Here is a 22,584-nt window from a genome sequence, read left to right on the forward strand (position 1 = left end):
CCTCTACCATCCTCTGGAGTCCATTTAAACTCATGCCTACTGCTTCAGTGACCTTATTCTTATGTTACTACCAAATAAATATTTCCTTCAGATTAAAAGAAAAGAAAAGAAAAGAAAAGAAAAGAGGAAGTTGTGAGTGCGCCAACACTGGAGGTTTTTAAGAAGAAATTTAATAACTAGAACGGTATAAGGCCGTCAGCCTTGAGTAGGGGGTTGGACTAGAAGGCCTCCAAGGTCCCTTCCTGAATTCTGTTATTCTGTTTTGTTTCTCAGGATAAGTAATGGTTCAGTTGGATTTTTTTTTTTGCTTATGTAACAGCTCTTTTTTTCTCAAGGTCATCTCTCTAATTCGCTGCAGTGATGGAGTATGGGATTCAACTAGTGTGACCCTTCATATATTGCTTTGACAATCTTATCCACTTTGAAGTCCCCAGAGGTGTTAGATTTTGCCAACCTGTCCACGGGACCACAGAAGTAGGGGAAAGATGCTTTAGAACAGTAGTCCTTAAATCGTTTTAACCCCATTAGACCTCTTCTTGGTCTTGTACCATGGCATTACCCCCCCCCTCTCACACACACATAAAACTCTGTTGTTTCACACGAGGGTTTAATCCTCAGCAGTCCCAACCTGGATCCTCGCTTGGCTCACAAACCAAACAATTACAAATTGTTGCATGATCCCCCAGGATCTGCCCCAATTAACCCTGCTGCTTTAGAAGATGAAGAAAAAATAATTGCTACCAACCTGCCTTCCATTGAGGACCTGTATATTGCATGAGGAAAAAAGAGGGCTGTGAAAATATCTACAGACCCCTCGCATCCTGGACAGAAACTGTTTCAACTCCTACTCTCAAAATGACGCTATAGAGCACTGCACACCAGAACAACTAGACGCAAGAACAGTTTTTTCCCGAAGGCCATCGCTCTGCTAAACAAATAATTCCCTCAACACTGTCAAACCATTTACTAAATCTGCACTACTATTAATCTTCTCATCGTTTTCATCACCCATCTCCTTCCACTTATGACTGTATGACTGTAACTTTGTTGCTGGCAATCCTTATGATTTATATTGATATATTGACCATCATTTGTGTTGTAAATATTGTACCTTGATGAACGTATCTTTTCTTTTATGTACACTGAGAGCATATGCACCAAGACAAATTCCTTGTGTGTCCATTCACACTTGGCCAATAAAAAAATAAAAAAATAAAAAATAAATTCTATTCATATGTCACAAACTGAAGAACACCCTAGTGCAACGATGGTTAACCTTTTTGGTGCTGAGTGCCCAAAGCGCATGTATGTGCAAGAACCCCCAAAACGCAATGCGAGAACCCCCCTTGTGCATGCGCCCCACCCGCTCTGTTTTGGCTTCCAGGTTGGTGCAGGATGTGGGTGCGCCGTTTTGGCCCTGGAAAGAACCAACCTGGAAGCCAAAATGGAGTGCGGGGGGGGGAAGGTGCGTGAGCCCCCCCCCCAGTGCCTCGTTTTGGGCCCGGAAACCCTCCTGCACCAACTTGCACTTCCCCATGCATGTGTCCCACCTCCGGTGCATGTGTGCACATCCCCCATCCGTCCCACCCACCCCCGTGCATGCGCGGCAGAGACCTGAAGACCAGCTGGCTGGTGGGAGGTGTGTGTGTATGTGCAGTGGAGCTGGGCTGATGCGACAGCTGGTATGCCCAGAGAAATGGCTCTATGTGCCACCTGTGGCAAGCATGTCATAGGTTCACCATCACGTCCCTAGTGAGTATTATTGAAAAAGGAAAGCCAATGTGTGTTTTTGAGACCTTCCAACCCAATCCAGCAAACCCATCTAGAAACGACTCCGTTCCATAGACGGACTTCTCTCTATGTTGCCTATGTTCCCTCCTGGGGAAAAAATATATCGGATGTGTATCAAACGAACAAACAAAAACCAGGGTCTAGCAGGTTCTGACAGGTTCTGGAGAACCGGCAGCGGAAATTTTAAGCAGTTTGGAGAACCAGCAAATGCCACCTTTGGCTGGCCCCAGAGTGGGGAGGGAATGGAGATTTTGCAGGATCCTTCCCCCAGGAGTGAGGAGGGAATGGAGATTTTGCAGGATCCTTCCCCTGCCACGCCCATCAAGCCACACCCACCAAGCCACACCACACCGAGCAAGCCACGCCCACAGAACTGGTAGTAAAACAATTTGGATTTCACCACTGACAAAAACCCACTGTCTTATGCTGTAAAGGCACTAGTCCTCATGTTTCATTGGATTCCTTGCTGGGTTTTTATATCCTCCACATCTACCTTTTCCCTTTGATACTCTATAGACATTCAGTTAATCAAACTGGCCTTTCTTTTCTCCCTCTCTTGCTGGAATGACTTAAGTTTAGAACTGGAAGCAATAATCTTGCTAGATGGAGGAATATTTGCAACTTGCAATCTATACAGCAGTGCCAAGAAATGGTAACTCCCACTTTATTTTACAAATTAACAGAGTTAATCTTGGGGGTCTTGTAGGTCATCTAGTCCAACCCCCATCTCCACCGAAGCAAGAGATCCTACACCATTTCTGACAGATGACAGTCCAATCTCTTCTTGAAAGCCTCCAGGGATGAAGCTCCCACAACTTCCGAAGGCAACTTCCGTTCCCTGGGTTGATTGAAATTTCTCCTTATTTCTAGGTTGAATCTCTCCTTGATCAGTTTCCATCCATTATTACTTGTCTGGTCTTCCAGGTGCCTTGGAAAAGAGCGTGATCCCTACTTGCAGTACTTACTTCTTACAGTACTTCTGCTTACAGTAGGACAGCCTACTAACTGGAGTAGCTTGCCTTTAGCTTTAGAACATTGGGCTACAAGCAATACCCATGGTATTTTGAATTTCTGTTCCTTCAACCCTTCTCCGCATCGCTTCCATATGCAGTTAGGAAGATCAGTTGCACTCATTGGGAGAATAATGGGGACATCTGTGGAAATGGGGTGGGGGGTGAAGGTCAGAGGATGGCAGCTGCAACAGGACAGTCCCAGCCACTCTCTATGTCAGCCCCTCTTTGCAGAAGTCCCAGGGTGCGAATTTTAAGTCGCTGCCAGGCTCTTCTGCTAGCTGCAGTGTAATCTGAGCTCTGGACGAGTGAGAGAGCGAGCGGTAACAAATCCCGGTAATACAGCTCTAAGTGAAATGAAAGCGTAATGATACGTCAATTTCCATGTTGTAGTACAAGCCTGACACACTGCAAGGTGCGACTCTGAGGTTAATATTCAGGGGTTAGCGGAGAACGCCCGATCTTAAAAGCAAGGCATGTAATGTGCTCGAAATGGAAGTATGTACTCTCTGACCGTTCAGATCGTGTCATGCTGTAGTAACAAGGAGTGCCAGGAAAGAAATTGCATTACAGATCCATTGCAGGGAGACCAGGATGGGGTGAGGGGGGTGAGTGGGGGGGGGCCCGCAAAGCCGCGTTTCTCAGCTTGGGCAGTTTGAAGATGTGTGGACTTCAACTCCCAGAATTCTGGAGTTGAGGGACTCCAGAACAAAGGAAGGAAGTTCTCCAGCAAACAGAAACTGAGCCGTCTCCAAAAACAGCCAACCACCAGGATTTTAATCAGTCGTGGGTTTCAAATCCTACTGGTTTGCTACTGGTTTGCTATCAGTAGTGCATGGCGCTTCTGCGCATGCACAGAGCATTTTTTTTTAGAAAAAAATTATTGGTTTTAAAAACAAACAAAAACAATGGACATTGCTCTACGTCTCTGGTTTCTAACATTTACATGAAGTTCAAGTTACCAAATCAAATATTTCCTCAGTCTATATACAAATTTACATATCTCCTAATTCCTTATATATCAAGTATATACTATATTACTACTACCCCTACAGCTATATACATATTTAATAAATCTATTATACCCTCACAAATACAATCTACGTTGATATATACATTTCCAGACATTCGTTATCTCTTGTTTTTGGCATTCTTCCTTCTCACAAGAATTTACTCCAGACTTCGTAGTACCTTGATTCGCTTTTTGTCTTTGAGTTCTAAAATAAGTCTGTCCATTTCTGCACAGTTGTAAATTTTGCTTATTACTTCTTCTTCTGAACCGAATGCGCAGAGCATTTTTGATGTTAGCTGGGTGGGTGGAGCCTCCTGCTGCCACCATTACTGGTTCACCCGAACTGGGGCGAACTGGGAGCAACCCACCACAGATTTTAATGTGTCTATACCAGGCCTGGGTTGATTCAGATGTCATGGGAAACCATGGCTTCCCAAGGCAAATAAACCATACTGAATGATGATCAAACACAGTTTCCTTTGCTTCTCTTTCTCTTCCATAACTACCCAGGTGGAAGGTTCAAGTCCTGTTTTTTTGAACAAGCCACAGTTCTCTCTGATGTCCATCTTTAAGAGGCACTTGACTGAAATCTTCTGTGCAAAATAGCCCCTTGATTTGAGACCCTGCCTTGTTTCAAATAACTACGGTTTCCTTACGGCTGAAACCCTATCTACTCAGATCGTTCATTGATTAAAAGAGGAAACAACTATCCTGATCTCAAGCAGCAAAAAAGCGGATCAGTTTGGGAAACCTTGATTTCATGTTAGATCCCGAATTGAGGGTCTTACTAAAAAAAAACACAAGAGCTTGCCCTTAGTTTAGGAAACAATGGCTTTAAATATTGAAATATCAGCAGTTAAAGGTAAAGGTTCCCCTCACACATATATGGTAGTCATTCCTGATTCTAGGGGGCGCTGCTCATCTCCGTTTCAAAGCTGAAGAGCCAGCACTGTCCGAAGACGTCTCCGTGATCATGTGGCCAGCATGACTCAACACCAAAAGCACACGGAACGCTGTTCCCTTCCCACCAAAGGTGGTCCCTATTTGTCTACTTGCATTTTTTACAGGCTTTCAAACTGCTAGGTTGGCAGAAGCTGGGACAAGTAACAGGAGCTCAACCCTGTTATGCAGCACTAGGGATTCGAACCGCTGAACTGCTGACCTTTTGATTGACAAGCTCAGAGTCTTAGCCACTGAGCTACCGCATCCCTAGAGTTAGGTGGAAAAAAACCCCAAGAACACAACCAATATAGGATGCATTGCAATTGTTGGCATTATTTTATGGTGCTGTCAATTTTTGGGCTCCGACAGAAGCAGAGATGTGGAAAGAAAGAGTCACAACTGCTCGAGTTATAGTTTAGTTAGACAGAGATCCACAGCTCACCAACCTAGGATGAACTTCTTGGAAGCTAAGCAGGAACAGACCTGATCCAATCAATCAATCAACCAACCAACCAACCAATCTCTATCCTAGAAGGTGACAACGGAAAACTATGGTTGTATCATTGCTATAAAGGATTCAAAAAAGCTTCCATAGCTTGCAGGACTGCTGCGGGGGCAGTTAGGGGAGGAACATTTATTTATTAATTAATCAAAGAATCAATCACATTTTGAACACCACCCATTTCCCAAGAACTCCAGCCTATCTGCAACAATGGCAGACCTCAACCTATACAAGTCACAAGTTTCCTCCAGTTCTCCCTCAAGCCATCCTGAAAATGAACATTGCCCCCTGGGTGAGTCACGCTGATAATCCCTCCACCGCCTCTGGATTCCTGAATGGACGCCTTGGCAGTCAGCGTTGGTGTTGCGATATTATGCCATATGAACCCCTTTATGAAACTGTTTATGAAATTACTTATGTGCAAATATAAGCATGAGCAAGAAATTGCTTATGTGCAAAAATATCAGCATAGGTAAGTCTGGCTAATTGTTATCATGTAAGCAGAAATCTGTTTGATGCCAAGGTTACAAAGATGTTTGCCAGTAAATGTAGCAACACCTATGAGATAGCCACAGAACATTCCTTCTCTGATAAGGTCAGCTTCATAGAGCTTCAAAAGAAGTTTGCTCCTACACACAATTATATGAGATTTATTAGTATGTAGTCAGGATGTCTCAAGATGTATTTCTGTTTGCTGTACCACGTAGGCAAAAAGCAGAGAACAAAGAACCACTTCATGGTAAAACTCCTCCCAAGAATCATGATCTTTCTCCCAAAATCATAGGCTTGTGGATGTGCTTGCAGTCACGTGTTCACGTGTTGAATATATGCTAATATGTAACCTCCCCTGCTTACCTTTTGTAACCACCCATTTTTACCTATACACAATAAAAGAGTTTGTCTCGGGCTAGCTCGGGGCTTGCTCACCCGAGGAGAATTGAACTCGCGTCTTCGTTCTCACTCCGTCCGGTGCGGATTGGCCGGACGATCTCGTGGCGAGCCCGCTGGCCGCGAGAAAAGCCACACGTTGGACCAGCCCAAATTCTCTCTCTCTCTCTCTCTCCTCTGTCACAGCATCTCCAGCCAAAATTCCTACCATTCTTGCGTGAACAGTCATCAAAGCTTTATCCATGTTGAAAGACTTTGCTAGTCGTTGATGGAGCACACAGTGTGGTGAGTCAAACTATTTTTTTTAAAGCATAGTTCTGGTCCTTGTACACAGTCAAGTAGGGAGTATCACTCACACACAGATACACCATTGCTGTTTTCTTAAATCGATGGCCCTTGTCTACACTGTCTTGCTCCTTGAAGCTAAGCTAAAGGCATTTCCATACTTGACTTTCATAATCACTTGAGGAAGGTCAACTGAAGCTCATGAGTAACTGGACTTGCACTAAGCCAGGATTTGGGGCACTAAGCCACAATGAGGTGGGTCTCTACAGCATAGTAAGCCAGAAACTAAAGCCTGTCAAACATAAGTGGCTGGACTTGCACAAGATGTTATAACAAATCATGGTTTAGAAAAGATAAGGCCAAGTTCAATGCATAGTTTGAGCCCATGGCTGAACAGACTCAGGAGCCACCAACCAAGTAGGATTCTGCCCCAACTGGCCCAAAGATCAAGAGGGGGTTTGTTAAGAGTCCCCTGCTTCATATGAAGGAAGCGAGATGTGGGCAGGAAGACCACATCTTCTTAGTATTGGCTCCCACATAGTGGAATATGCTGCCTCAGAGCTGTGTCTGATCCTGACCTTCCTGAACCGAAGATTGAAAGAAAAGGAAAATAGAACAGGAAGATTGAAACTGTGAAATCTGAAAGTAACAAATGGCTGAGAGTTTCAAATGTTTGGAAAGTGAGGGTCAGTAAGAAAGAACAAGGAAGTGAAATGGTGAAGTGTGTATGTCAGTAAGAAGGAAAGTATCGAAAGTGTGGCTAGAGGTGAGTCTGGGGCCCTTTGATTCGAAGGACCTGCTATATCACTGGACCCCATTGCAATGGCTTGTGAATTTGAAATGTACTACTGTACTACTGCCATCATATCTTTTATTCATTACTTATGTTCCAAATTATCAGAAACAATAAAACTTTGATCTTAAAGTAAGGATTATTGCTCGTGGTGTTGTCTTTGTTTCTTTCATTGAAATTTTCTTATGACAGACAATCAAAATGATTTTACTCCAGTGAACTATGACAAAGTAGGACTTTGTGGAAGGCCATCTGGTCATACTATTGTAGATTATTTTATATTATTGAATATTTTATTTTTTCTTATATATCTATATCCTTCATTATCTATCTATCTATCTATCTATCTATCTATCTATCTATCTATCTATCTATCTATCATCTTTCATCTCTCTCTCTCTCTTTCCTTCCTTCCTCCCTCCCGCCCTTCCCATCCATCCATCCTTTTCCTCTCCCCCTCCCTTCTTCCCTCCCTCTCTTTCTTTCTTTCCTTCCTCCCTCCCTCCCTCCCCATCCATCCATCCATCCATCCTTTTCCTCCCTCCCTCTTTCTTTCTTTCTTTCTTTCCTTCCTTCCTTCCTCCCTCCCTCCCTCCCTCCCTCCCTTCCTTCCCATCCATCCATCCATCCATCCATCCATCCATCCATCCATCCATCCTTTTCCTCCCTCCCTCCCTCCATATCTATCTATCTATCTATCTTTCTATCTATCTATCTATCATCTATCTATCTATCCTCCCTCTCCCCTCTTTCTCTCTCACCCCCACCCACCCCCCAACTCTCCCTGGCATCTTTTTTGTGTGGTTTATAAACATTATTAAAGGATAAAAGTTGACGGGGGTGGTGGTGGTTTGTCTTAACTCTTTGTCCAGGATTCTGACAAGTATGTTACCCAATTGAACTGATTTGACACTGGAATAAACCAAGGGCACTTTGATTTCCTTCAACAGTATTATTCCTTCAATAATACAAGAGCAACCAATAGATTTAAACTTAATGTCAACCGCTTTAATCTAGATTGTAGAAAATATGACTTCTGTAACAGAACCATCAGTGCTTGGAATACTTTACCTGACTCTGTGGTCTCTTCCCATAATCCTAAAAGCTTTAACCAAAAACTTTCTACTATTGACCTCACCCCATTCCTAAGAGGACCATAAGGGGCGTGCATAAGCGCACAAATGTGCCTACCGTTCCTGTCCTATTATTTTTCTTTTCTTCTTCCTATATACATATATGCTTATACCTCTTTATATTTACTCATATATGTGTTTATATATTATATAATCTTTTTGTATGATACCTACATATATTGTTATGACAAAATAAATAAATAAATAAACACCTAAACTCCTTTTACCTAAAGATACTTAAACTAGCCTCGCCAATCAAACCACATCCACAAATTGCGGACTACAGCTTCCATCAGTGTCAGTAGGTTAGGGACAATGAGTCCTACGGTCCAGAAAGCGTGATTTATAGTTTCTATCCATCCAACCAGATTAGAGGCAATGGACCTGTAATATACTACATGCAGTGATGAAGCAAGCTTCATAAGCATCTCTCTCAAAACATTGGACTTCATCTGGACTTCTTTTTAGAAGCCAAATACTCAAAGCAAAGCTTTAATCTGCCAGAAAGAAAACCCACATGCTTCAAAGAGTGACATATGATTCAAGACCAGGGGCTATTAGCTTTGAAACCACAACTGGATCATATCCAACAAGGCTTGATCAAAGAGCTGTAATTTGTAGGTTGTGGTCCATCCTTAACACAGGTATTTATAGTAGGGAAAGGAACCAATAGAGCTGAGGGACACTTCTCAGAGGCTTTCACGCTTCCCTGGTCTGGGCCAATCACAGAAAGGGAGAGATGGTCTGATTTCACTTTCTCCAGCTTTTAGATCAGTGTTTCTCAACCTTGGCGACTTGAAGATGAGTGGACTTCAACTCCCAGCATGCAAGTTGGCTGGAGAATTCTGGGTGTTGAAGTCCATCCACCCTCAAGTGGCCCAGGTTGAGAAACACTGCTCTAGATGGTTTGGAATTGTGCCAACGAGCATAAAAGATGGAAGTAATCATTGGGGAAAAAAAAAAAGAATGGGTCAAGAAAAAAGCTGAAACAAGGAACCCTAACATGACCTAAAAAAGATGAGCACGCTTGGAAATCATTGAATCATCTATGTTTGGGAGTGGGGCGTTTTTTTTAAAGGAAAAGATAGAGCATGGCTGGCTGGCATTTGGAACAGAACTGTTCCATATTGTGACCATCTGTCTCCTGTCTCTACAAGAACATCTGGAGAAACTTCCATTCGTCCAGAAGCTCTTTTTCAGAATTCTTGACCAACCTGGGGCATTTCTAGCCTCAACTCTGGTGATGTTACCGAGTTTGGGTCATGAAACATCTGCAAGAAAACAACTAAGCTCAGAGAGCACTAAGGACCCCTCAGCCTCAACTGTCTCCCATCTGCTGGCCTAAAGTCAAGTTATTCTTCTCCATTCATTTTGTCAGGGTTCCAAGTATCACCTCTAATGAAAGAAAATTCCGAAGCTTAAGTTTCCTCAAAGTTCCATTTTATGAGAGATGTCATATTGGCACATCTGGGAAAACCCGAACCTGAAAGCTTCTAGGTTTTCCCCACCCAAAGGAAGTCCAAGTCCCTGCCCATCATCCACATGTCCATCCCATGGTCCAATCAATGCACCATCCCAACTGGAGATGCCTCCCAGTCATGCCACTCCAGGTGCAGGGCAAGATGTCCTTGACTCTCTGAGAAAGGAATGTTATTATGACTATATATCCATACAATCCCCCCTCTCAGTTTCCCACAATAGTAGATGTGGCAGGCCTGAAGGCCCAACACAAAAGATGCCTTCCAGGCCTGACAGTTTTCTGATGTTCTTCATGCTTCGGTTCCTGTTTGGACCGGGTTTTCCTAGATGTACATGATCTTTTTCCCATCTAAGTTTTCCCTGGGCTCCTTGGTTGTATTTGCACAATTCATGTAACTTGGGCCCTAAATTCACCCCTTTTCTGAGTTTCCCTAGGACACCGAACCACAAACAAACCCAACAATCTGGGTTCGGATAGGAAGCTACTGTTGTGACCCAGGCCCATGTAGGCAGTATTAAACGCAATCAGTTCAAAAACAGACTTTATTAGAACAGCTGAGAATTAACTCAATCTCAGCGTAGTCCAAACTAAATCAAAACGAATTCTTCATAACACAATTCTTCCATCTTATCACCAATCTTGGTTTAATTAGGCAAACTGCCAAAGGCTTTTCTTGGCAAAAGTTCAGAAGCAGAAGACGCCGACAAGAAATAAATGCAGCAAGACAAGGAGCAAGTCTATCAACGTTGTTTTCCGACAAAGAGCCCAAGAGCCATTGCTGGTCTTTTAAGCCTTATGGGAGGGGCCAATCATCTCTTGGCTCTACTCCCGAGTTGTCCTCTTTGCTTTAGCTGCTTTTGCCTTCTGGCAGCTCTTCTCATGCGTGCATTAGGAACAGGCTCCTCCTGTTCCTCTGCCTCACTACTGTCAGCTCCGGAGGCTCCGGAGTCCGCACATTACTCCCAAATGGCCCTGGCCCCATCTCTGCCTCCGATGCAGAGCCTTCATCCGGGCCTTTCCCAGCCTCCAGGACTGGCCCACGGTCTTCCTCAGCCTCATCACTGTCCGATTCCGCTGCCAGCTCCGCAGGCTGCCGGCGGACCACAACAGCTAAGAGTCTAACCAAGGTAAACGTGAACCAAGCTTCCCGTGGCTTAAAAAAACCAGCTGAGTTTTTTGCTAAGTTACTGAAGCATGGCTGATCACAGCCCATTGTCATCTTTAGTCTTGTGGTGCATTACTTCTGTTAGATGCATCGAATGTTTTCTTAATTAAAAAGCTGAATACATTTCCTAGGAAAACAAAACAAAAACAAAACAAAAAGCCCAATTTTATATGCATTTTGCTTCCTGCTCTATCAGCACTTCCGTCTGGATTGAGCATCGCTGCCTCATTCCCAAGCCTTAACTTGGTTATCGTGAAGTTTTTAATTCTGGAAATCTTTCTTGTTTATGGCTATATCTCCCAGCGTCCTCTATCTCCCAGCGTCCGGTGCGCTCCCACAGAGAGGGACTCCTCAGGGTGCCGTCAGCCAAACAGTGTCGACTGGCGGCCCCCAGGGGGAGGGCCTTCTCTGTGGGGGCTCCGACCCTGTGGAACGAGCTTCCCCTCGGACTTCGACAACTACCTGACCTTAGGACCTTCCGCCGCGAACTTAAAACCTATTTATTTCATATGGCTGGCCTGGCCTGATTCTTAAATTTTTAAATGTTAATTGTGGGTTTTAAATTGTTGTAATTTGTATGGGTGTAATGTTATTTTAAATTTTTGGCATATTTGAATCAGTTTTTTAAGGGTTGTTTTAATTATGGTGTATATTTCTGTTTTGTATTTTACTTGCCTGTTCACTGCCCTGAGTCCTTCGGGAGAAGGGCGGTATACAAATTAAAACATCATCATTATTATTATTATTATTATTATTATTATTATTATTATTATTATTATTATTATTATTATTATTATTATTATTATTATTATTATTATTATTATGGCTAAAACTGCTTAACCAGTGTTGGTTGGATTCCTGCGTTGAGATCTGATGTGGTTGTATGGAGCAGCAGGGAGAAGATATTTTCAGCTTGTGGGACTGAAAAGACTCGAGTTCAAGTTCTGCCAGGACTTCCACCTGGTTTTTATGGTATCTTAGGTTCTGTTTGTGTGTTTTTAGTGCCTTAGGAAATTGCATGATATTTCTGAGTGGGCGTTTTACAGGGTAGTTAGGAGTGGGGATCAGGGAGAAGATAAAAGATGTCTAAGTGGAGAAATCCTCAGATCCAAAGATTTGATGGCAGGGAGAAATAAAGACTCTTCAAGTTGAACTTGGTTTCTGGGGATGACGTTGTCATAGCTTTCTTGGCAATAATGTGGAGGGAGATTTCCCTTGTCTTCTTCTCCAGCCTAGATCATAAGCTGGAATTTCATGATGGCTGCCCTCCAAGAAAAATACATTATGTGAGATCCTTTGGAGCTGTTTGGAAGTAGAGGGGCAAGCTGTCATAAAATAAATGCAAGTAATATTCAAGTGTAACCCGGTTAATTTTTGGGGGAGATCTACAGAGGTCATCCTAAGTTGATCATGTGCCATTAAGTTGGTGTCAACTCTTAGTGACCAGCTAGAGGGATTTTCTACAGGAGAGAAGCCAACCAACCTGGACCGAACCTGGAGTCTTCCAGTAGTGCTACACTACTCCACCCATCTTGTACCTAGATGAGAAGTAAAGCTTTCAACAGTAATCATGCCTGAAGAAAACATTCTCAGATTGTAGATTAACAACACCAGTTTCCATGGATATAAAGCTGGCCTTCTCATGGTTTGCCTGTGAATGCTCCAATTCAAGCAGCAAACCAGGTTCGTGCATCATCCTAAACCATGGTTTATTTAAGCACAGCTTCCAGGAAAAAACATAGCTGATCAGATGCTAAACCAAAGAAACTCCATTATGGCTTATAAAAAAATGTTTGAATTTAGCCTATAAACTATTATTAGCAGAACATCTTAACTAGGGTTGGAAGCATTCCGAATTTTCAAACTGGTTGTGATTTAAGCTGCTTCTCAGCTTTCTTCTTCTTAGTCCCCAGATAAAATGACCTCCCATCTTCATCTGACAAAAGTTGACAGCCTGAGAATCCGTGGCAAATCGGAGGGAATACAAACAATGATTTGTATTCTATAATTCATAACTTAATTCCTTCTTCACTAATAACTGTGTCCAATAGTACAAAACAACATTCCTTATTCTATCCCTTAAAGGTCCCTCAACTGTGGTTTAGCCTTGATGTCTGAAGCCAAAAATAGGATTTCTGGATACGTCAAGAAAGTTAGCGCTACATTTTATAATGTTATCAGAATGCCCAAATGCTAACATGGGAGTAATGTAACTTTGTGATTCTGAGTGAAAGAATGCTTGTGTGTGTGTGTGTTTTAAATACAACAGGTCAGAAATTCTAACACCAACTGAGTAATAGGCAAGAAATGAACGAGTAGTAATTAGCCCAAACCAATTGATCGATCGTTAAGATTTTCAGGCTAGTTGATCAGTAGAAATGACCACTAACAAAAGGTGTCAATAATCTTTTGGCGGGAATGTTTTAGATCTATCAACACAATTAGAAATAGGCTCCCGTTTTACAGATGGGAAACACTGAGGCTCCAGGCTGTACAGTTTTATCTGACTGGACATTGTGCATAAAAGACTATTTATTGCATTATGGATCTGAAAAAAAGCTCCTGGCTACAGGAAGAGCTTCCATGCTTTAAAGCTCCCCAAACAGCAGAGGCAACCATGCCACGATGCTCCAGTGACACAAAGAGATCTTTCACCAAGCGCATCAATGAACTGCCGTGGGGTTAAGGGGGCACCGAACCAGGTGCGGAAGCTGTTATCACCACCTAGGTGTCTCTCTTTGCAGCTCCTGGCATTCACCATACAAAAAGAAATCCAGGGAGGGGTAAACGCGAAGACCCCGGTCCTTGTCGAACATCTTGGACCAGCAGTACCATTGCTTAAGTCAAGCATCCGATTTAAACCCAGGCTAAATCTCAGCTCCTGATTTTTGCACCAGCCTCCCGTAGTTAGGAGGAACATAAAGACAACCGCTTGGAAATCAAGCAAGCTTCCCGTCTGGAGGCTGGCTGCCACACTGAAAAAGGTACCCCCCCTTTCACTTCTCAAACGGTACCCCTCTACTTCTGGGGGCCCACTTGGCGGTCTCCTCCGGGAGGCCCATCCTATCCAAATCAAGCGGTGCAGTTCTTAAGTCCGCCCCAAAAGTCAATGACTCTCCATCGATTTGTCAAGAAAAAGCAGAAATGTCTTTGAAATGTGACCTACGGGCCTCCTGGAGAAGAGAGAAAGAATCACCCCCTTTTTTGGGGGGGGAGGGAGTTGGGGGGGAGAGGAAAGAGACAGGAAGAAGGGGAGGTTGGATGGAAGATATTTGTGATGGGAAATTAGCTGGCGAAGCAGAAGGGTGGGAAACGAAGAGGGCACAGCCAAGAAACCCCCAAATTTGCTTTTCAGCTCTTGGAAATTGTCCACAATGCCGGTCTCAGCTGATCTCTCCCTCCCTCCCTCTCTCTTTCTCTCCCTCCCCCACCCTTTCTCAGTGAAAGCCCAGCCTGTGCTCCAAAAAAACATGTCCAGACCCCCAATTCCCATTGGCAATTCAGGTCTTTCCATCCAAGAGCTTCTCTCTCTCTCTCTCTCTCTCTCTCTCTCTCACACACACACACACACACACACACCCCGAGGGGGGAGAGAGGGAGAGAGAAAAGCAGGCAAGCCAAAGTGGATCAGCCCGTGGCACAAATACACCCCAGCATGTACACACATACACAGATACCCTGGTTGTGTAAGAACAGAGGCTAAGGGGGCACAGAGCCACAAAGATCCCCCCTTTGGAAGCCAGACAAAGCCCCCCCATCTCCACTTGCAACCCCCCCCCCAAGGATACCCCTCCCCAGGACCCAACCCTTCCCTGAGACACACACAGATCAAAGGCGTCTTCCCTCTCTCTCTCTAGCACAGGCAGGCTTCTTCCAAAGATTAGAACAGGAGGGGAGGGGGTCCAGACAATAAGCACACACCCTTATCACCTTCACGGTGGGTGAAAACACAGGTGGATTGTCCCCTTCTCTCCCTCCCCCACCCCACCCCCGTCCCAGCTCAGAACAACCCACCCCACCGGCGTGCAACCATCCCTGGTACTCACAAACTTCGGAGCAAACGCGCTGCAGGCAGCCAGCTCGAAAAAAAGACACGTTACAGCTCCGGGGTGGGGGGCGAAACCGGCTCCTACTGGAGCGGGAGGGGGGCGGAAACGACACCTCTTTCCTCCCCCCCGCAAAAGGCGTAGAGGACCAAATCTCTAGGAGGGGAGGGGGTCGCGATGCCCCTCCTTCCCTCTCGAGCCTAGCGGCTCTCCTCCGAAGCATCGCCTTCCCAACTGGGATTGGAGCAGCGCCCCCCCCTCGCGCCCTCCCTCCCCCGCCTGCGAAACCCGGCTCAGAAAGGCAACCGTGCCCGGATGCGGGAGGAGGCATTTCCAGCCCCCCCCCTCTGCGCACCCCCCCCCCCCCCCCCCAATAAATCCCGAAGCCTGCAAACGAGCCCCAGCATCCGAAGGCTGGCGGGAGAAGGGTGGGGGTCGGAGGCAGGCGCGGATCAGGAGGGTTGCGCGACCCCCCCCTCAAAACCACACAAGCACCCTGAGAGAGCCGGAGCAGAGTTGCAAACCCCCGTCCCCTCCCCCCCCCTCTCCCGCCGGCGACTCCATACCGAGCATCTCCGCGACGCCGAATCCGGAGGGGAACGGTGGGGGTGGGGTGGTAAAAAGAGGGAGAGGGCGGGGGTCCGTCCGGGGTCTGCAGCCAGGAAGGCGTCCCCCTCCCCAACCTTTCCCCCACCTCCCGCAATAGCAGCCTTCTCCCCCTCCCTCTCCCCCTCCCTCCCTCTCCAGAGACTTCAAATCGAGCATCTCCGAGAATCCGGAGTTGGGAAGGCGCAGGGAATCCGGGACGGGGGATGGTGGAGGGAGGGGAACGGGGTGCAAAAAAAAAAAAAAGGGGGGGGTCCCTCTAGGGTCTGCAAGCCAGGAAGGTATCCCCCTCCCCCCAACAGCAGCGGGACCCCTGCGGCCCACAGCAGCTCCCCCTCCCCCGCCCTAATCTGGAGGGGAGCCGGCTTACCTGCATCTCTCATTCTCGCCGCCCGCCTCGCCCGGAACAGAAACGGCCAGGTGGGTCCCACCCGGCGCCGCCACCGTTCAGCGCAGCGGCGGTGGCAGCAGCATCAGCAGCATCAGCAGCGGCGGCGGCGGGGACGGCGACGGCGGCGGCTCCCCAACCTCCGCCCGCCCGCCCGCCCGCTCCGGCGAGCCAGCCTCCCTCCCGGGCGTTCCCGTCCTCGGGTCGAAGAAGCGCGTCGCCGCTGCCGCCGCCCCTCCTGCCCTCCCGGCTGGGCTTCTGGCTCCTGGGCGCGCCCCCTCCCCACCTCTGCGGGCAGGATCGGGCCCCCGCCTGGCTCCCTCCCGCCCTCGGCCGGCTGCAGCAGCCAAGCCCGGCGCGCCTTCCTCTCTCTCCTCCTCCTCCTCCCCCCGAAGGACAGGTGGGGAGCGAGGCAGGCAGGCAGACAAGCAGGGGCGGGAGCGCGCACGCGGGAGCGGCGGAGGGAGCGCGCACCGAGGCGCGGATTTGGGGGGCGCGCAGAGGGAAATAAAAAAAAAGAAAAGAAAAGAGGGGAGACTCTAACCGGCGCCCGCCTCTCCTCCTTTCCGACTCGCGGAGGAGGAGGTGGGGAGCGGGGAGAAGAGAAGAGGATGCTAAGCGCGAAAGAATAACCAAGATGCAGCCGCGGGAGGGGGCTGCAAATGCCAAGAGGAAGCGGGGTGGGGGGAGAGGAGGAGGAAGAAGGGAGGAAGCGATAGTGGGGAGTTGGGAAGGAGGAAGGAGGAAGGGGGACCCCTGAATCTTGGTGATGGTCGCTTATTGTGGTCTCTATTGAGACGGAGGCAAAAGTGGCATTAGGAATAAACAGGGGGAGGGTGGGAAGCGGGGGAGGGGGCGCGGGGGGCGGGGAGAGGAAGGAATGGGAAGGGAAGGGAGGGGCAGGTTGGCCAAGGAAAGGTGGGCGTGGAGGGTTTTTTGCCCCCTTTGGCGTCTTCAGAGAGCTGGGGAGGGAAGGAAGGAAGGAAGGAAAGAAGGTAAAGAGGGGATGGAAGATGGAAGGAAGGAAAAAAGGGGAGAGAGAAGAGGGAAGGAAAGAAAAAGGGAAAGGAAGGAAGGAAGAGAGGGAGAGAAAGATGAAAGGAAGGAAAAAGGATAAGAGAGGAAGGAAGGAGGGAAGGGCGGGTAGAAGGAAGGAATTTATCTTCACAAACAAAGAAAAGAAAAGGCTTCTGGATTTTCATTGCCTGACATTCTACACCCAGGGTCTTCAAGAAGGGGAGGGGGAAGGTCATTTGTTGAGAATTTCTTCACTTATTCCCACCCACCCAGAAAATAAGATTCCTAAACTGAACCATAAGGAAACTGGCTTTTTTGATGGCCCTGATGTTCTAAAAGGAGGAGGAGCCACCACTGTTGAATGACCACATCCGCTAGGTCATGTTGGGTCAGCTAAGGAGCCACATCTAGCTGATCTTGGTTGACCTGGAAAGCTAGACCCTGATTGATACTTGGACATCACAGTCCTCCAGGACCAGGAAGTCAAAAGTATCCCTGAGAAGAGGCCTGGTCAATTTCTTCCATATCAGGCCAAGAAAACCTCGTGGAGGCAGCTCTGAAGACCTTGAGAGTTGAGTTGGACTCAACATGATTTCACTTCATACCATGACCTAACTTGACCCCACATATTCAGGGCCTTGCAGAACAGTTCACCCGCCTATAAAATCTGCCATGGATTGGTCAATGGGAGAGGGATACCACCAAGATAAGAAGAGGTTGGGGAGGACAAGAAAGAGGAACATGGGCAGCTGATCTTCTGCCCAGTTGCCACCCAGAGTTCCATTGGTTAGATGTGTTTAACAATGATATGTTTAATAAGTCAATGGACAGATCCCTGGCGCCCAGCATTCTTAAATTCATCAGAATAACAGAGTGGGACGGGACCTTGGAGGTCTTCTAGTCCAGCCCCCTGCTCAGGCAGGAGACCCTAGACCATTTCAGACAATCTCTTCTTTAAAAACCATGAAGTGGTGGGTTGCTTAGCATAGAATAGAATGCAGCTAGTCCTCAACATACGATAGTCCATCCTGTGACTGTTCAAAGTCACCACGGCACTGAATGAAGTGACCTATGACCATTCTTCATGGCCACAATCCCGGCGGCATCCCCACGGCCATGCAATCAACATTCCGATGCTCGGTAATCGAGTTACGACTCTTCCAGTGTCCGGGGATCCTGTGATCCCTTTTTCGTGACCCTATGAAGCAGCAAATTGACAGGGGATTTACAGAACAACTTTTGTTACTTCTCTGATTCGTTGAACAAGTTGGCAAGGCAGGTTGTCAAATGGGGCAAAAACTCACCACGAAACAAGTTTAGCTTTCCCTAACTGGAACTGTTCCAGGTGCAATGGATTTTGCAACTCCAGGTAACCTGGGTTTTGGGGAGAAGAAAATTATAAACCGATATCTCCGGAGTGCATTGGATTGGGGACAAAGATGACATGAGAACGGTTCCGGTTGTCCATGAAAACTTCCAGCCCTACCTGGGAACCAGAGCTGGTATCCAGCTGGTTCGGACCGGTTCGGGACAACCGGTAGCGACGACTGGTGGACACGCCCCACCCATCAGCCCGGATGTAATGCTGTCCTATTTAGCCACGTTTTCGAGGCCAGGTGGATGCGCGGAAGGCATGCTCGCAAGCAAAGTGCGCGGAAGGCCGGGCGGGTGTGTGGAAGGCGTGTGCACACTGAGCATCCAGAAGGCTCATCGCCTGCACAGCAGGCATACATGAGTGAAGTGAGAGTGTGTGCGTGTGGGGCGAACAGGTGGCAATAATATGTGAAACCCACCCCTGCTGGGAACTGATCTTATATAGGTGGTCTTCAACTGACAACTATAATCGGGATAGGAACTCCCATCACGAAGCAATGTCATCATTCGGTAAGTCATGTTTGACTTTACAACACCTTTTATCCCCGTTGTTAAGCGAATCCTGCTTCCTCCATCGACTTGTCTTGTCGAAAGCCTCAAAGGAGAAGATTGCAGACGGAGATTTTCCAGATTTTCCCATGAATGGCAGCCATCGCAAAGAACACAATGGTTGCCCAACATCTGAATTTTGATCCATGCGATTGTGGGGGGATGCAGCAACGGTCGTAAGTGCAAGGACCGGTCATAATTTTTCCCCCAGTGCTACCGTAATTTCCAAAAGTCCCTAACTGGACGTTGACAAGTCAAAGGACTGCCTGTAGCCCTCAAGAAACCCTTGAAGAAACCAATCAAGTGTGGCTGTTTTCCTTCGGGTCTGATCCAAGGAGGGAGAGCTTACTTCCCAACGAAGTAAGCTTACTTACCGGATTACTCAGAGTAAGAGGGAGGGCAAAGCAGAAGAGCTGAAAAAGCCCAAGGAAAGGGAACACAGGTTGCCAACTGCATCAACTGACGTTTCCTGCCATCGGAGAAAATATTTAAACACCAATCTTCACTTTGAAAATGGTGCTCAGGTGAAGTCCTTGACATTGAGTTAAAAGCCTTGTCATTATGCAGCGGCTGGTATTGTTCATATGACTTGATATCTGTTAATTGGTTGGGGTGATACTTCGTTTGACTTCCGATCCGTTTTCAGACAGCTGCAGTTCAGCGAATGTCATCTGATATATTTATTTATGGGCCGTATTTTTAAACACCCCTGTAAATTGCCTCAGCGGGAGACAGCACCTGCCTGATCTTGTTTGGCCCCGAAAGTAGGTGAAGGCTTGAGCCTGGAGAGGGCCTCAGCGGAAATCCCTGGGGGTTGTAAGAACAGGAAGTTGAAAAATATTTGGGGAGACCACAATGGTGAACCGCTTAGTACCATTGCCGAAACGACAATATGGTGTCCATGAAGTGGATAAAGGCAAAGAAAACAAAATGCACAGGTACCGTATATGTGGCACCTTGCTCAATAGTAACAACTGTGAGCGGGATCTTGGAGTCCTAGTGGACAACCATTTAGATATGAGCCAGCGGTGTGCAGCAGCTGCCAAAAAAACCAACACAATTCTGGGCTGCATAAACAGAGGGATAGAATCAAGATCACGTGAAGGCCTCTGGTGGCGCAACAGGCTAATGCAGCCTATTATTAACATCAACTGCTTGCAATATTGCAGGTTCAAGTCCCACCAGACCCAAGGTTGACTCAGCCTTCCATCCTTTATAAGGCAGGTAAAATTGAGGACCCAGATTGTTGGGGGGCAATAAGTTGACTTTGTATATAATTATACAAATGGATGAAGACTATTGCCTGACATAGTGTAAGCCGCCCTGAGTCTTCGGAGAAGGGCGGGATATAAACCCCCCCCCAAAAAAAAGTGTTAGTGCCACTTTATAAGGCCTTGGTAAGGCCACACTTGGAATATTGCATCCAGTTTTGGTCGCCACAATGTAAAAAAGATGTTGAGACTCTAGAAAGAGTGCAGAGAAGAGCAACGAAGATGATTCGGGGACTGCAGGCTAAAAGATATGAAGAACGGTTGCAGGTACTCGGTATGTCTAGTTTAATGAAAAGAAGGACTAGGGGAGACATGATAGCAGCGTTCCAATATCTCAGGGGTTGCCACAAAGAAAAGGGAGCCAAGCTATTCTGCAAAGCACCTGAGGGCAGGACAAGAAGCAATGGGTGGAAACTAATCAAGGAGAGAAGCAACCTAGAGCTAAGGAGAAATTTCCTGAGAGTTAGAACAATTAATCAACTTGCCTCCAGAAGTGGTGAATGCTCCAACTTTAGAAATTTTTAAGAAGAGAACCATTTGTCTGAAGTGGTGTAGGGTTTCCTGCCTGGGCAGAGGGTTGGACTAGAAGACCTCCAAAGTCCCTTCCAACTCTGTTGTTGTTGTTGTTGTTATTATTATTATTAAGCCACATGGACTATTGATTATACTTCTTTCATGGACTGGGTTCTAACCATCATCTGTTTCTAGAGGAAGTTGATGATGGGGTCAAAATAATCAGTTTATGGAATAACAGAATAACATGAGGGTTGCCAATGGTCCTTGGAGGTCTTCTCATTCAACCGCCTGCTCAGGCAGGAAATCCTAGACCATTTGAGACAAATCTCTTCTTGAAAACCTCCAGCGTTGGAGCACCCACAACTTCTAGAACCAAGCTATTCCACCGATTAATTGTTCTCACTGTCAGGAAATTCCTCCTTATTTCTAGGTTGGTTTTCTCCTTGATTGGTTTCTATCCATTGCTTCTTGACCTGCCCTCAGGTGCATGTAGATTCTACAGATTCTACAGATTAACAGAGTTGGAAAGAACCTTGTAGGTCATCTAGTCCAACCCAAGCAGGAGACCCTACACCATTTCTGACAAATGGCAGTCCAGTCTCTTCTTGAAAGCCTCCAGTGATGAAGTTCCCTCAACTTCCGAAGGCAGCTTCTGTTCCACTGGTTGATTGTTCTCACTGTCAGGAAATTCCTCCTTATTTCTAGGTTGAATCTCTCCTTGATCAATTTCCGTCCATTGTTCCTTGTCTGGCCTTCGGTTGCCTTGGAAAATAGCTTGACACCTTCCTCTCTGTGGCAGCCCCTCAAAAAGAAATAGAGAGGCAAACTTAGTAACACAGCTAGTTGGCTTGTAGCAGCTTTCACTCCTTGGGTCTCTGACCCATCCTCCTCTGTTGCTTCTAGATATGTTAGGACAACCAACCCATCTTTGTCCCAAGACTTCTGGAGGATGCCAAGTGGGCAAAGATTGATTGAAACGTTTAGGAATTCTTCTGCTTCTTGTAAACACAAGAGATTTGTTCCCATGCCTTGTTTTATAACTTAACACTGAATTTAGGGGCCTCAGGAAATAGTCTCCTCCTGGCCACTACTACTACTACTTCTTCTTCTTCTTCTTCTTCTTCTTCTTCTTCTTCTTCTTCTTCTTCTTCTTCTTCTTCTTCTTCTTCTTCTTCTTCTTCTTCTTCTTCTTCTTCTTCTTCTTCTTCTTCTTCTTCTTCTTCTTCTCCTCCTCCTCCTTCTCCTTCCTTTCTCCCCGGTTCCAGGCTTGTCGACAAGCGAAGCCAAGATCAAAGCCTAAGGCGGACGATCTCTGAATTCCCCATATGGCTGAGACAAAAAAGGGGAGGGGGGAGGGAGAAATGAAAAGGGGGAGGGCTGTAGCTGATGCGCCTTGCAAAGAGAACACGCTATTCCCACCATGCGCCGCCTGGTTGAAATGCAGACCAGGCCAGTCTGCTCCAAATGGTAATCAGGTTGTCTGCTTGCCATGTGGATTGTGTTCTGCTGGGGCCCAAGCCAACCAGAACGCAAAAGCTGGCTCGGTTTGCAAAGCAGGTGGTCGTGGACGAAAACCGCGAGACCTACAACAGGGTGGTGCGACGGGTGTGCGTGCGGCTCTGTCCTAGCTGATGAAGCTGTTGCAGATCGGCAGGTCAACCCTGCCCTCGGGTAACCTTTCCATCCATGTGTGTGTGTGAGTTTCATTGCTGGTCGGAAACAACCAGGAGTGAAATCCAGCAGGTTCTGACAGGTTCTGGAGAACCGGTAGCGGAAATTTTGAGCAGTTCGGAGAACCAGCAAATACCACCTCTGG

The 22,584-nt window shown here is 46.7% G+C and overlaps 1 protein-coding gene across 6 annotated transcripts in view; it reads right to left on the minus strand.

Annotated features, from left to right (window-relative positions):
- Window positions 1–22,584, minus strand: part of LINGO1 (leucine rich repeat and Ig domain containing 1) — a 354,415-nt gene that overhangs the window by 35,078 nt on the left and 296,753 nt on the right. The window contains exon 1 of one of the 6 annotated variants that reach the window (XM_058156705.1): window positions 16,024–16,119. The exons of 4 other annotated variants lie outside the window; for them this stretch is intronic. In XM_058156705.1, the coding sequence (XP_058012688.1) occupies window positions 16,024–16,029 (6 nt within the window). In that variant the 5' untranslated portion in view covers window positions 16,030–16,119. Of the gene's footprint in view, window positions 1–15,047; window positions 15,128–16,023; window positions 16,120–22,584 lie in introns of those variants that run through there. One more of the 6 variants, XM_058156710.1, reaches the window with a different exon arrangement.

The sequence above is a fragment of the Ahaetulla prasina genome, chromosome 13 (assembly GCF_028640845.1).
Source record: "Ahaetulla prasina isolate Xishuangbanna chromosome 13, ASM2864084v1, whole genome shotgun sequence".
In the NCBI taxonomy this organism is placed as follows: domain Eukaryota; kingdom Metazoa; phylum Chordata; class Lepidosauria; order Squamata; family Colubridae; genus Ahaetulla; species Ahaetulla prasina.